This window comes from Dendrobates tinctorius, unplaced genomic scaffold (assembly GCF_039654945.1).
Source record: "Dendrobates tinctorius isolate UK_male_01 unplaced genomic scaffold, ASM3965494v1 ptg000062l, whole genome shotgun sequence".
NCBI classification, from domain to species: domain Eukaryota; kingdom Metazoa; phylum Chordata; class Amphibia; order Anura; family Dendrobatidae; genus Dendrobates; species Dendrobates tinctorius.
In genome coordinates, this window is record NW_027361730.1 from 1,429,529 (window position 1) to 1,442,887 (window position 13,359).

At 42.5% G+C, this 13,359-nt stretch overlaps 1 protein-coding gene across 1 annotated transcript in view; it reads right to left on the reverse strand.

Annotated features, from left to right (window-relative positions):
* SMO (smoothened, frizzled class receptor) overlaps positions 1-13,359 on the reverse strand; it is a 69,435-nt gene that overhangs the window by 29,798 nt on the left and 26,278 nt on the right. The window contains exons 3-5 of the mRNA XM_073579204.1: positions 4,489-4,698; positions 3,996-4,168; positions 2,108-2,327 (exon numbers count right to left, since the gene is read on the reverse strand). Of these exons, the coding sequence (XP_073435305.1) occupies positions 2,108-2,327; positions 3,996-4,168; positions 4,489-4,698 (603 nt within the window). The remainder of the gene's footprint in view (positions 1-2,107; positions 2,328-3,995; positions 4,169-4,488; positions 4,699-13,359) is intronic.

A 13,359-nucleotide genomic window follows, 5' to 3' on the forward strand; every position in this document is an offset into this window, starting at 1 on the left:
TTTGCTTCAGTCTTATGTCGGAGAAAATTATACTTTGATTAATTTGTATTATTTGTTTGTACTACATTTTTTATGCTTGTTAAATTTAAAGGAGAATGCATTTCCCTTAAATTGTCATCTCACACTTTGTGAAATAGATTAGTGGTCTCCAAAACTAGTAAAATCCAAAGCACCATAGCCACTAGAACTCAACATTTCCCTGACTTTACCCCAACATACTGGAAACCTGCACAGACACTGGAGTATACTTAATCCATGTCAGGCCTCAGTCAGACGTCCGTGTTTTATATATGGCATTTAGGGATGGAACAGGTACCTTTCATAGTCTATGGGGGATGCTCACATGTCTGTATTTTGTTTTGAGACTCAGCATCAGCACAAAACAGCCACGTTTGTTTTTGATCCAAGTCACTGATTAAACTTGCTCATTCAAGTCAATGAGTGAAGAAATGGACTACACACAGATGTCTTCCTTCTGTGTGTCATCCAACGAATTTCTATTTTGTACAGTATAATGGATAAGAGAAGTTTTGGAATGTACGGTATTTATTTTTCATTCTTATATTTCAATTTGTACATTTTTTTTGTGTCCACAAAAGAAAAAATGGAAACAAAAATCTGTCCAATTTTGAAACAAAAAAATCACATGTTCAAGCTTCTGGATTGGTGAAAACCTTGGACAGCACACTGATGCCATCATAGTTACATCTGTTTGCTGACTGTTTTTTTCACTGTTTGCTAAGAGAAGCTTGAGAAACCGCCAGCGGTGTTTATTGCTTAAGAGAAAAACTTCTTTCCCGCAGCAGCACTATTCTAGCGATGTCGGTGCCATGGTTCTACAAGTGTCGGTGCCGCTGTTCTAGCAATGTCGGTGCCGCGGTTCTACAAATGTCGGTGCCGCTATTCTAGAAATGTTGTTGCCGCGGTTCTACAAATGTCAGGGCCGCGGTTCTACAAATGTCGGTGCCGCTGTTCTAGCAATGTCGGTCCTGCGATTCTACAAATGTCGGTGCCGCTGTTCTAGAAATGTTGGTGCCGCGGTTCTACAAATGTCGGTGCCGCTGTTCTAGAAATGTTGGTGCCGCGGTTCTACAAATGTCAGTGCCGCTGATCTAGCAATATCGGTGCCGCGGTTCTACAAATGTCGGTGCTGCTGTTCTAGCAATGTCAGTGCCTCTGTTCTAGCAAAGTTGGTGCTGCTGTTCTAGCAATGTCGGTGCCGCTGTTCTAGCAATGTCAGTGCTGCTGTTCAAGCAATGTCGGTGCCGCGGTTCTACAAATATCGGTGCCGTTGTTCTAGCAATGTCAGTGCCTCTGTTGTAGCAATGTCGGTGCCGCGGTTCTACGAATGTCGGTGCCGCTGTTCTAGCAAAGTCAGTGCTGCTGTTCTAGCAATGTCGGTGCTGCTGTTCTAGCAATGTCGGTGCCGCTGTTTTTGCGATGTTGGTGCCACTGTTCCCATGAGACCAGACCTGTCCATCAGCCTTATCCAACTAAAAACCTCACATGAGAAAACTACTTCCTATTGGAAGAGATTGATGGACTGGTCTGGTGATACGTTCCTCCACCAGCAGCCATTCTGTGAGGAAGGTAGGACTAACAAGAGCAGAAGAACCTGTCAAACCTGTATAATAGTAAGTGTCACAAAATCATGTCCCCAATGCATAATATGATAAAGTAATTCTAATGTGGCCAACCCCTATCTGCAGCTAGCAATAAATAGTGTAATACAGCTTCTAGAGAAGGCAAATGGTGCAGAATGTTTAATGAAACCCAATTGCTAAAATAATTTTTAGCCCCAATTGCATGCATTTAAGAAAAAAATATCATTTCCAAAGGTGCAAAACCCCTTTAAGTTAAAATCACTACAGCCAAAATCCCACCCACCCGGAGCCAACCCACTGGCAGTCAGCCAATTAATAAATTGATTGGTGGGGTTTCAGTGGCTTTAGTTGCCAAAGAACATTATTTTACCCCCAGTGAGAGCCATTCAGAGACTGCAATGGCTGTCACTGGGGTGCAGGGATCCATCGTTCACAGAACGGAGGCAACTTCTTGTTCCGGGTTGTTCGTGAACGACCCAGCGATAATTTTCTAGTCTTCTTACCTGAGCTACGGCTAGAATCGCCACAGTCAGCACAAAGGGAATGGACCAAGTGATCAAATGGAAGTATGAGGTCCTGCCCGAGAGTGGCTGGTGAGTGGTGCCCAGGGCTTTAAAAGATGTATGCCAAGCGTATGTCAACATGACAAACCAGATCACCCCTGACATCATGGAGTAATAAACAATGACAAATATGATCACACAGGACAGTGTTTCATTCGATCTAAAAACACAAACAAACAAACGACAAAGAGCATGACATTTTTACACTTGTTCTACTTTGTAGTCACATTCATGTAATATATCACAGCAAGATGAAGTTTTAGAAAATTAATATGGCATCAAAAGCCCACATAGACAATATGAACACCAGTGACTTGTGCTCTCCAAGAAGCAAAATAGAATATTGCTCTCCAGCTGTTTTTTTTTTTGTTAGGACTACAACCTAAATTATGACACTGTGCATACATCGCCCATAGAGTCCTGACATATCTCTCTCCATCTAAAAACCATACCTTTCCTTCCAAAGGTGGAAAAAAAACTAGGCCATCACGTACCACCCTGGAAGAGGCCAAATTAAAACTTTTTGCTTCCATTAGGTAAATTGAGCTTTATACACACCTTTGATGTATATGCCCATAACTTTTGAACACTCTACCTAAGGCCGGGGTCACACTTGCAAGTGCAATGCGAGACACTTGCGCGAGTCTCTTGCCTCAATACCCAGCACTGCCGCCAGCACTCGGGACCGGAGTGTGCAGCTGCATGTATTTCTATGCAGCTGGACGTGCCGGTCCCGAGTGCGAGCGGCAGTGCCGGGTATTGAGGCGCGAGTTTCTTGCATTGTAGTTGCAAGTGGGACCCCAGCCTAATACTTTAAGTGGATTATACCAAATTTATAATGCTATTTTTTAATCCAAACATGCATTAACATGTTAATGTTAATATGTATTTAACATTTGATAGTTTTCTTTTCGGTATGGACACATGTGAGCCTTCACTTGATCATGTTAGAGCGTAATCTGATTTCTGAGGTCCCCAGTGATGACAACCCCTCCAATCACTAGGTCTGAGCCCCCAGTCCTAGTACAGTCAGAGAACAATTGAAGTAACAAGTGCATGTCTGCTGTGGCACTGCCACTCTATTAAGAGTCTATTGGACTTCCGAGCTCTGTTCTAAATGCCTGTCTCAGTCCAAAAGACATTGAATGTAAGCGGCAGGATACAGAACAACTAATTCTTCCTCATTCATTCTGTGACTATACTGATTAATTTGGATCCCATCAGTGGAGCCACAGGCAATCAACGATTTATCACTTAATTTTATGGATCAGAAGACAAAATCAGGAGTGGATTAAAGAAAAAGAATATAGTATAAATATTTCCATTATATATTTTACTCCTAGTAATGGCATACAATATTTCTTATAAAATACTAATCCAAAACTGAAGCGCAAATGATGTCCAGTACTTTATATTGATAGCTTATTCTCCAATGTTCATGATGCCGGTAGCGACCATATGTGATCAGTTGTGAAGCGGAGCAGTATAGATCCGTCGACTGTATAGTGGCTGCAGTGGGGTGCTGTAGATCCACCACTATTCATTCGAATAGGGCGAATGTGCAGTCCCCAGCCACTTTACAACTGATGGACCTATGCAGTTCCAATCTTGATCTGATCACCTCCAGCCGCCAGCACTGATAATAGCTGATCGGTGGGTTCCAGGTCTCACACCCCTACCGATGTAATATTGATGATCTATACTAAGGATAAGACATCGATATAAAGTACTGGGCAACCCCTTTAATCAGTTTACAATTTATCTTTTCCAATTAGAAGTATACTAAATTATAAAATTTAGAAAAAGAAAAAAACAGAATTAATCTTACGTGGGTTCCCCAAGTCTCATGGTGCCATCTCCACGACAAACTATTTCTTTCCGGGCACCATCCATGAATTGTGCTAGCCACCCAATACTGCCCATGAAGAAGCAGGCATTGACATAAAATAAGATAACGGCGGGATATCTGTTGGAATTTTTCCAATCTGAAAGAAATGTAGCCTGCCAAAATAAGAGAAATACCGTACATTAGGACTGTTATTATCAATCTATTAGGAGTACTGAAGAAACCTGTTAATTTGAAGTATGAATGAAGCCTATTTCACACAACTATCATATGGCCATAGTATAGCATCTGCATTATGGCCAACACCCTTCCTGTCCACAGATTTTTGTTGATCTAGCTTGGTTCAGTAGGAGTTTATTTCAGTCGGTCGAGGTCTTGTGGCTACAATATGAATGCAGCTGTATTAGAGCCACATGAAACTGGCTGTAGTGTGAAGTAAGAAAGGATCAGTGTGTTCTACTGACTAGCAGCTTACCAGAGTGAAAAAGGTGAAAAATATAGTGACGGAGCTGAATACGGCGATGTAGACGTGCATCTCCCGATGCTCCTTCTGAGTAAACAGTGGGTTCTCACACTGAATACCACAGCCTTCCACATCCTCGTACCAACTTTTAGGATTGTCTGTGCGGACCAGTGGGGCCTCACAACGACCTGAGCTGTTGAACTTGATGTTCTGCACCTCATTCTAGAAACAAAGGAGCAAAGACATTAAAACCAAGCAGATACACATACATGTTTTTCTGCATACCGAGTGGTTGGCAAAAAGTCACAGCAACATCCCTGTGATCCAAGTCTTGGATCACAATTATCCATACAAGTCTATAGGTCCATGAAAACCACAGACAGCACACGCATGGCATCAGTGTATGTGCTGCCCGAGATTAATATTGTAATGGATAGGAGAAGCTTTGCAATTTTTGTATTTCTTTTTTTGTAATTTTATTTATTTTTTCATCAATGAAAATCACTGATGAAACACTGATGCTAAAAACTGACACACTGACCAAACACTGATGAAAATGTGATCCAAAACACTGATGAACAGCCCAATCTGGAACATCTGAATTTGGCTGCAGGGTGAATGTACACTGGCCAATTTTCATGAATGAGTTTTCCTAGGAATAATTGTTTCCCAATAATCAATCACCTGACAAATGAACAAAACACTTGTTCGTTGGGTGAAATGATTTTTAATCTCCTGGGCAGTGCATCATCTTGGGTAACCATCGTCCTGTGTTGCGGAGAACACTGACAGTCTTTGTGCACATCTAATACAAATCATTCTGAGTGCATGGGAAGTGCGGTCAGCCTGTGTATGCAGACTACTGTAAACCCACCCTAATCCTGAAAATGGTCGTGTTTTCACACAGTGGGCAAAAGATTTCTATAAATCTCATCCGCTTTGCTGGAACTCAGAGGGTATTTGCAGACGATCAGTAAACCATGCGGGTTGGACGCTGCGTACTTCTGCAGCGTCCATATGTTACAGCATAATGGACAAGATTTTAAAAAATCACCACCATGCGTCCAGAGACGCCTGCGGATCACCCGCAGAGACGGACATGCGGCGCGTCTTTCCAAATTGCAGCATGTCTATTTCTATTGCAGAGATGTAAGTCACCCATACGAGGTGATTATGCACGGTTCAGTGAACACATGCGGATTCACCTGCGTTCAATAGACGGCAGCGCCTTGGATGCAGTGGAACTGCTCTGCATCCAAAGCGCTGCCAGTTCCTGATCGTCTGCACATACCCTAAGGAAATGTATTTTTGTGCATCAAAAATATGCCACGGCAAAAATTCACCCAAAACCTCATTGTGGGAACTGGAATATAACCTTAAGCTATGTTCCAACAATGAGCATTTCGTGAGTTTTTGATGTTGCAGGTTCTTTGCACCTATTAGCCAAGTTGTGTTACTTGAGTATTTTTCATTGCGTTTTTATAACTTATTTGCAGCTGCATTTTGTGTCTGTTGTCGGTATGCCATCTTTTAAATTAAGCCGCGTTGCTTGTAATACTTTCTGGTATTTGGCTTTTAAGGGAACCTGTCAGCAGGATTGTGCCCAGCAACCTACACACAGTGTCAGGTCGGCGCCGTTATACTGATTAGGCTGGAGTCACACACAACCATTAAAAAAATCGGTCCGATTTTAACGGTCCGAAATCGCACAAAGGTTTCTTGACCAGTGATCCGTTTTTGATGCAATTTTTCTCCATTGATCCGATTTTAATCGCATGTAACCATACGTTTGACATCCGGCTGGCGATTTTTTTTCTGACCATTCCAAAATTGACAAATAACGTTTTTTAGGCCTGAAACTCATTTAAAAAATCATCCCGCCCTATATTTATGGGCTCTCCAACAGGTGTGAGCCTGCTACCTTTGACATAGTCAGTGCTTGGATTTGGTTAGCTCTGCTTTGTGCTAAACATGACAGACAGGCTCACTTTTAACACCACTGAGCGTGTTCTTTTCTATTGGGTTATATCCCGACGTTTTGGGGAGCAATACCCTGTGATTGTGGATCCGAAGAGGAGTTGACGAATGTGGGTCCATCCACTTTTGCTCCGAATGATATGTAAAGGCCATTTCCACCGTCTCTACACATCTCTGCGTAGCCATCCAGAGAAGTTCTATCAATATTGTCGGATGAGCCTTGCTACCTTTGATATCTTGCTTGAGATTGTGCGCCCTGGGATCACGTTTCAGGACACGAGGATGTGCAAAGCTATTTCTGCAGAGGAGTGTCTACTCCTCACCTTATGGTATGTCTCAAACCAATATGTTGATGATGTGTGAAGCAGCATATTTATTTAACAGACCTTGAACCTTATTTCTTATTGCCCTATTTTCTTAAATTATTTCCACCACATTTCCCCAAAACATTTATATGCTTGTGGCTTACGGAACCAAGCCATGGCATGTAATTTAATATTCATCATGCCTACTTTAGAATTCCTCGACTTTAAATGTGTTTGAAACTGTATCTGTTGTTTGTTGGGCTGTGTACTCATGTTTTTTTATTTTTTTTATTTTAGCTTCCTTTCAACTGGCCTTTCATATGCTGGTCTGCATTTAGAATTTTTAATTGGGAAATCCACAATCTCTGGCATTGTACGGTCTACATGCTCCGAAATGTGGACCAGACTCCATCATGTGGTAATGCCGGAGCCCAAAATGCCTGACTGGTTGCTTATCTCCCGTGGATTTGAGGACACGTGCCAGTTTCCACAATGTATTGGAGCCCTAGATGGGAAGCACATCCGTGTGCGTAAGCCGCCGAACTCAGGGTCCCAATTCTATAATTATAAATAATATTTTTCTGTAGTATTGTTGGCTTTGGTTGACACTCACTACAGGTTTATAATTGTAGATATTGGGGCCTATGGAAGAACTGGAGACTCCAGAATCTTCAATTCTTCCATTATGGGTCGGCAGCTGCGTAATAATGAGCTTGACCTACCACCACCACGTCAGCTTCCCAACTCAAATCTGGAACCGATGCCTTATGTTCTTGTAGCAGATGAGGCCTTTCAATTGAGCAGACATGTCATGAGGCCATATCCACGACGAACCCTTGACCACTGGCGTAGAATATTTAACTTTTGCCTATCACATGCTCGGCGACTGGTGGAGTGTGCCTTTGGTATCCTTACGGCTAAATGGAGGGTCCTACAGTCCGCAATTCAGCTGAGTGAAGCTAATGTCAATGAAGTTATTAAAGCCTGTGTTGTCCTACATAACTTCACAAGAATTCATGACTGCCCCTCACATGATGATGCTGAAGTGGAGTCTGCTAATGTGTCTAGGCCTAGGACACATGTAAACCCACCCCGTCGTCCAATTTCCAGACTCAAAGTACGTGATGTGTTTACAACTTATTTTCTAACACCTCAGGGTGCTACTCCCTGGCAAAATGATGCCTTATCTAAGTAGTGCTTTGGTTGTGTTGTGTTCTCATAAAGATTGTTTGCTTGGCCTTTTTTTGTTTTTTTTAAACAGTACTTTTTACTATATCTATCTAACACATTACAGAACATGTACGAACATGAACAGACACACATTGTGAATGTTAATAAGTTTATTACTTGGTTTTTTTTTTGGTATTGCCGTACCAAATAACCATAGTAATGGCATATGGCCTAATGTTATCAGCACATTAGTATTTAACAGTCCAAACCAAAAATGAAACATCATGTACAAAACACAAAACATTACATCAAGGGAAAAACGAAAACCTACAAGTCATGGTAGGTTGGGGGTGGTGAAGGTGGGGGGCCTGTTTGGACATTTGGCCCTGGTTGCTGGGCCACATCTCTGTCCCCCTGTGCGCTGGCAGCTGGTTGTGCCATCTGTTGCATCCTGCCAGGATCAATTTGTGGGTTTGGGTAGGGGTAATTTTGATATTGGTGTGGGTAGTCCTGGTAGGGCTGCCCTAAATGCCCATATCCCCCAATATGTCCATGTCTAACATACCCATGTTGTGGCCACCCACCAACATTTGGTTCGTTAAAGTGGCCATATTGGGCATGTGCGCCCTGGCCCATATATTGGACCTGTGGAGCCACATTGGGGATGTGTGCAGGCTGAGGTGGAGGTGTTGGCACCCGTGGTGGAGTAGGAGGAACAGGTTCCAAGGATGGTTGACTTGTCACATCAAGTCCAACCAGCCTATCAATTTGATTCTCATCTGACAGCTGCCATCTTTCAAGAAACTGAAACACACTGCGGGGATTATTGGGTGGTGTGCTGGCATCCAAAATGATTTGGAGAGCCCCTCTCGTACGCAGCCTGTACCCACGGGGAATTGCCCTCGAATACTGTGCCAGACTGCGCCCATAAGCCTCCTCCCCATCATCATGAGCAGCTGTGGACAAGTAGTCCAATACACCTCGGTCCACCTGCATTCTTGTTCTCAAAGGTGCTCCTTCTCTCCTGCGCCTGCCTCGTCGTGGTAGGGCCGAAGGCTGAGGAGAGGGATCCAGTGGCATGGTGGGGCTGCTACTGTTGCCCCGGTCATCATGCTGTGCTGCCTTGCTAACAGATTCTGGTGGTGGTGATCTTGGTGGTGGTGGTGTGGGTCTGGGAAGTACTGCAGATGGGCCGGACCCTGCAGCAACATCCGACTCAGGATCAATCACCACCTCAGAGTCGGAACCCGTCTCTCTCTCTGTGAGGTTTGACTCGGTGCTACAATGGAAAAAATAACATAAATTAAATTTTGCATAGAGAATATCCAAAGTACTACATTAAACCATGCACTTACGGTCTCAGATCCATCACAGGAGCAAGGAAATGTAGGCGGTCGAAGTACACATTTTCTCTTTGTGGTTCCAGCCGCTTCACTACGGGACCACAGCTGTCTCTCCCTCCTATATGTGTCCCTGCAGCTGCGCCAACGCCTTGTCACATCAGTCACTACAATGTGAACAAAAACACAGGATTTTGTTACACCACACATATGGCTATGGTATCAAGGGTTTACCTATGCTTAACCAGATCTCCCACTTTGCACTGATGAGGGGCAGTACCCCGAAACACAGTGTCTGCAAATGGAGATTCTGGCTTGGCTTTTATCATAAGTCATGTAACTAGGCTCGTTAAACGGTCAACATTGACTTTTAGGATTGCTACCTCCAATAGGTGGCACTAGAGTTCTAGTCCTCTTCCTCTCTGAAGAGACAATTTGCATAATTGGCATATTTCCCAGAGGAGCATTGCGGCTTTAAGTCTCCTCACCTCGACATGCTTAGCATGTCATTTTCCGCAAGGAGAAATGATACTTCTTGGATATCGGTCAGACGCCTCTCTCACAGCCAAACCAGATCTCCCACTTTGCACTGATGAGGGGCAGTACCCCGAAACACAGTGTCTGCAAATGGAGATGCTGGCTTGGCTTTTATCCTAAGTCACGTAACTAGGCTCGTTAAAGGGTCAACATTGACTTTTAGGATTGCTACCTCCAATAGGTGGCACTAGAGTTAGAATCATAGAATCATAGAATCGTAGAGTTGGAAGGGACCTCCTGGGCCATCTGGTCCAACCCCCTGCTCAAAGCAGGATTCGCTAAATCATCCCAGTCAGATGTCTGTCCAGCCTCTGTTTGAAGACTTCCATTGAAGGAGAACTCGCCACTTCTCGTGGCAGCCTGTTCCACTCATTGATCACTCTAACTGTCAAAAAGTTTTTTCTAATATCTAATCTGTGTCTCCTCCCATTCAGTTTCATCCCATTGCTTCTAGTCTTTCCTTGTGCAAATGAGAATAAAGTTGATCCTTCTACAATGTGACAGCCCTTTAGATATTTGTAGACAGCTATTAAGTCTCCTCTCAGTCTTCTCTTTTGCAAACTAAACATTCCCAAATCCTGCAACCTTTCCTCATAAGACAGGGTTTGCAGACCGGTCACCATTCTGGTCGCTCTTTTCTGAACTTGCTCCAGTTTGTTGATGTCTTTTTTAAAATGTGGTGCCCAAAACTGGACACAATATTCCAGATGAGGTCTGACCAAAGAGGAGTAGAGGGAAATAATGACTTCACGTGATCTAGACTGTATGCTTCTGTTAATACATCCTAGAATTGCATTTGCCTTTTTTGCTGCTGCATCACACTGTTGACTCATATTCAGTCTGTGATCTATTAGTATACCCAAGTCTTTTTCACATGTGCTGTCACTTAGCCCTATTCCTCCCATTCTATATATGCTTTTTCCATTTTTATTGCCCAGATGTAGTACTTTGCATTTCTCCCTGTTAAAAACCATTCTGTTTGTTGCTGCCCACTTCTCCAGTTTATTTAAATCTTTTTGAATCCTCTCTCTCTCTTCTCTAGTATTAGCTATCCCTCCTAGCTTTGTGTCATCAGCAAATTTAATCAGTTTACCCTCAATGCCTTCATCTAAATCGTTGATAAAGATGTTGAACAATACAGGGCCCAGGACAGAGCCCTGTGGTACCCCACTTGAGACATTCTTCCAACTGGATGTGCAGCCATTTACGACCACTCTTTGGGTCCGATCACTAAGCCAGTTATGAATCCACCTAACAGTTGCCTTGTCCATTCCATACTTAATCATTTTTTCAATAAGGATTGTATGAGAGACTTTGTCAAATGCTTTGCTGAAGTCAAGATATACTATATCTACAGCATTTCCTTGATCCACCCAATCAGTGATACCGTCATAGAAGGAAATTAAGTTAGTCTGACATGACTTATTAGTTACAAACCCATGCTGACTCTGTTTAATCACTTCATTCTTATCCAGGTATTGACATACATGTTGTTTAATAATTTGTTCAAAGATCTTTCCTGGTATAGAAGTCAGACTCACCGGCCTATAGTTACCTGGGTCCACCTTCTTCCCCTTTTTGAAGATAGGAACAACATTTGCTCTTCTCCAGTCTTCTGGCACTTCTCCTGTTCTCCAAGAATTTTCAAAGATTATAGAGAGGGGTTCAAAAATTTCTTCTGCTATCTCCTTCAGTACTCTGGGGTGTAATTCATCTGGACCTGGAGACTTGAATTCATTTAGGCTAGCTAAGTGTTTCCTCACTATCTTTCTGTTTATAGATATCCTGGATTCTTCTATTCCCTTAATAGGACAGTGAATAACAGTTGATGTTACATTTCCTTTCTGAGAGAAAACAGATGCAAAATAGGAATTTAAAAGTTCAGCCTTCTCAACATCCTGTCTTACCATTTCATCATTTTCATCCTGTAAAAATCCTATAGCATCTTTGACTTTTCTTTTACTTTTGATATATCCCCAAAATCCTTTATTATTGCTTTTGACATCTCTTGCAAGCCTCAATTCATTTTCAGCTTTAGCTAATCTGATTTGTGCCCTGCAGGTTCTGCAGACAGCATTATATTCTTCTTTAGATATGCCTCCCTCTTTCCATTTTATAAACATTTTTTCTTCCTTTTTAGCATGTGCTTAAGTTCTGTGTTCATCCATCCTGGTTTCCTTAACTGCTTCCTATTCTTCCCTCTTTTCGGAATTGTTAACAACTGTGCTTTGAGAATTTCATTTTTCAAGATTTCCCATCCTTCCTGGACATTTTTGTCTTTAAGGATATCCAGCCATTGGATCCCTCCAATTCTCTTTCTGAATCCCTTAAAATCTGCCTTTCTGAAATCTAACCTTGACGTCTGAGTCTTCACAGGTCTTCCGCCTCTAGTTATCCAAAATTCTAAAATAGCATGGTCGCTACCTCCTAGGGTCCCAGTCACTTTTACCTCCTCAACCATTTCCTCCCTGTTTATAAGGATTAGATCCAAGGTAGCAGTTCCCCTTGTTTTCTCCCTTACCTTTTGGAAGATAAAGTTGTCAGCAAGAGAGGATAAGAATTTCCTTGACCTGTTAGTTTTGCCTGAGAGAGATTCCCAACAAATGTCTGGATAGTTGAAATCTCCCATGACAACTATGTCATATTTTTTGGAGAACTTGGCCATTTGATGCATAAAGAGTTCATCCATAGCTTCAGCTTGCACAGGCGGCCTGTAGTAAATGCCTACAATGGTGTCCTTTCCATTGTTCTGTCCTTGTATTCTTACCCAAACAGTTTCCACAGAACTCCCAGTCTCTGAAGCTTCAATCTCTGTGCAGATATACGCGTTTCTAACATACAATGCGACACCTCCTCCTCGTTTATCAAGTCTGTTTCTTGCAAATAAGTTGTATCCTTCTAGTCTTGTATTCCAATCATGTGTATTGTCCCACCAAGTTTCAGTGATTCCAATGACATCATATTTCTTTTCCTGTGTTAGTAGTTCCAATTCTCCTTGTTTGTTGCCCATGCTTTGTGCATTAGTATAGAAACATTTTAGTTTGTGATTGGTTTCTCTTTCTCCAATATTTTTATAAATTAGATTCTTTCGTCTTTGTTCTTCCTTTCCACTTCTAATAGCAGAGTTCTCAATAGCATTTGTCAGGTGTATGGCTTTTTCTGGTCTTTTGCTTCCCTTCCCATGTTGTTCTAGTTTAAAGCTCTCCTTACAAGTGTAGCAAGGCGACTTCCAAATACATGCTTACCAGTCTTCGTAAGGTGCACCCCATCTCTAGCAAGTAGTCCATCGTATAAGTAGTTCACTCCGTGATCCAGAAATCCAAATCGTTGCTGACGGCACCATCGACGTAGCCAGTTGTTCACCTGCAGAATCTTATTCCACCTCCTTGTTCCATGGCCATCCACTGGGAGGATGGAAGAGAAGACCACCTGCATGTTCTAGTCCTCTTCCTCTCTGAAGAGACAATTTGCATAATTACCTATGCTTAGGCACACATTTTAGAAATGATATGATTTATATTCCTGTTGGCTCCACACCAATCAAAAATATAAAG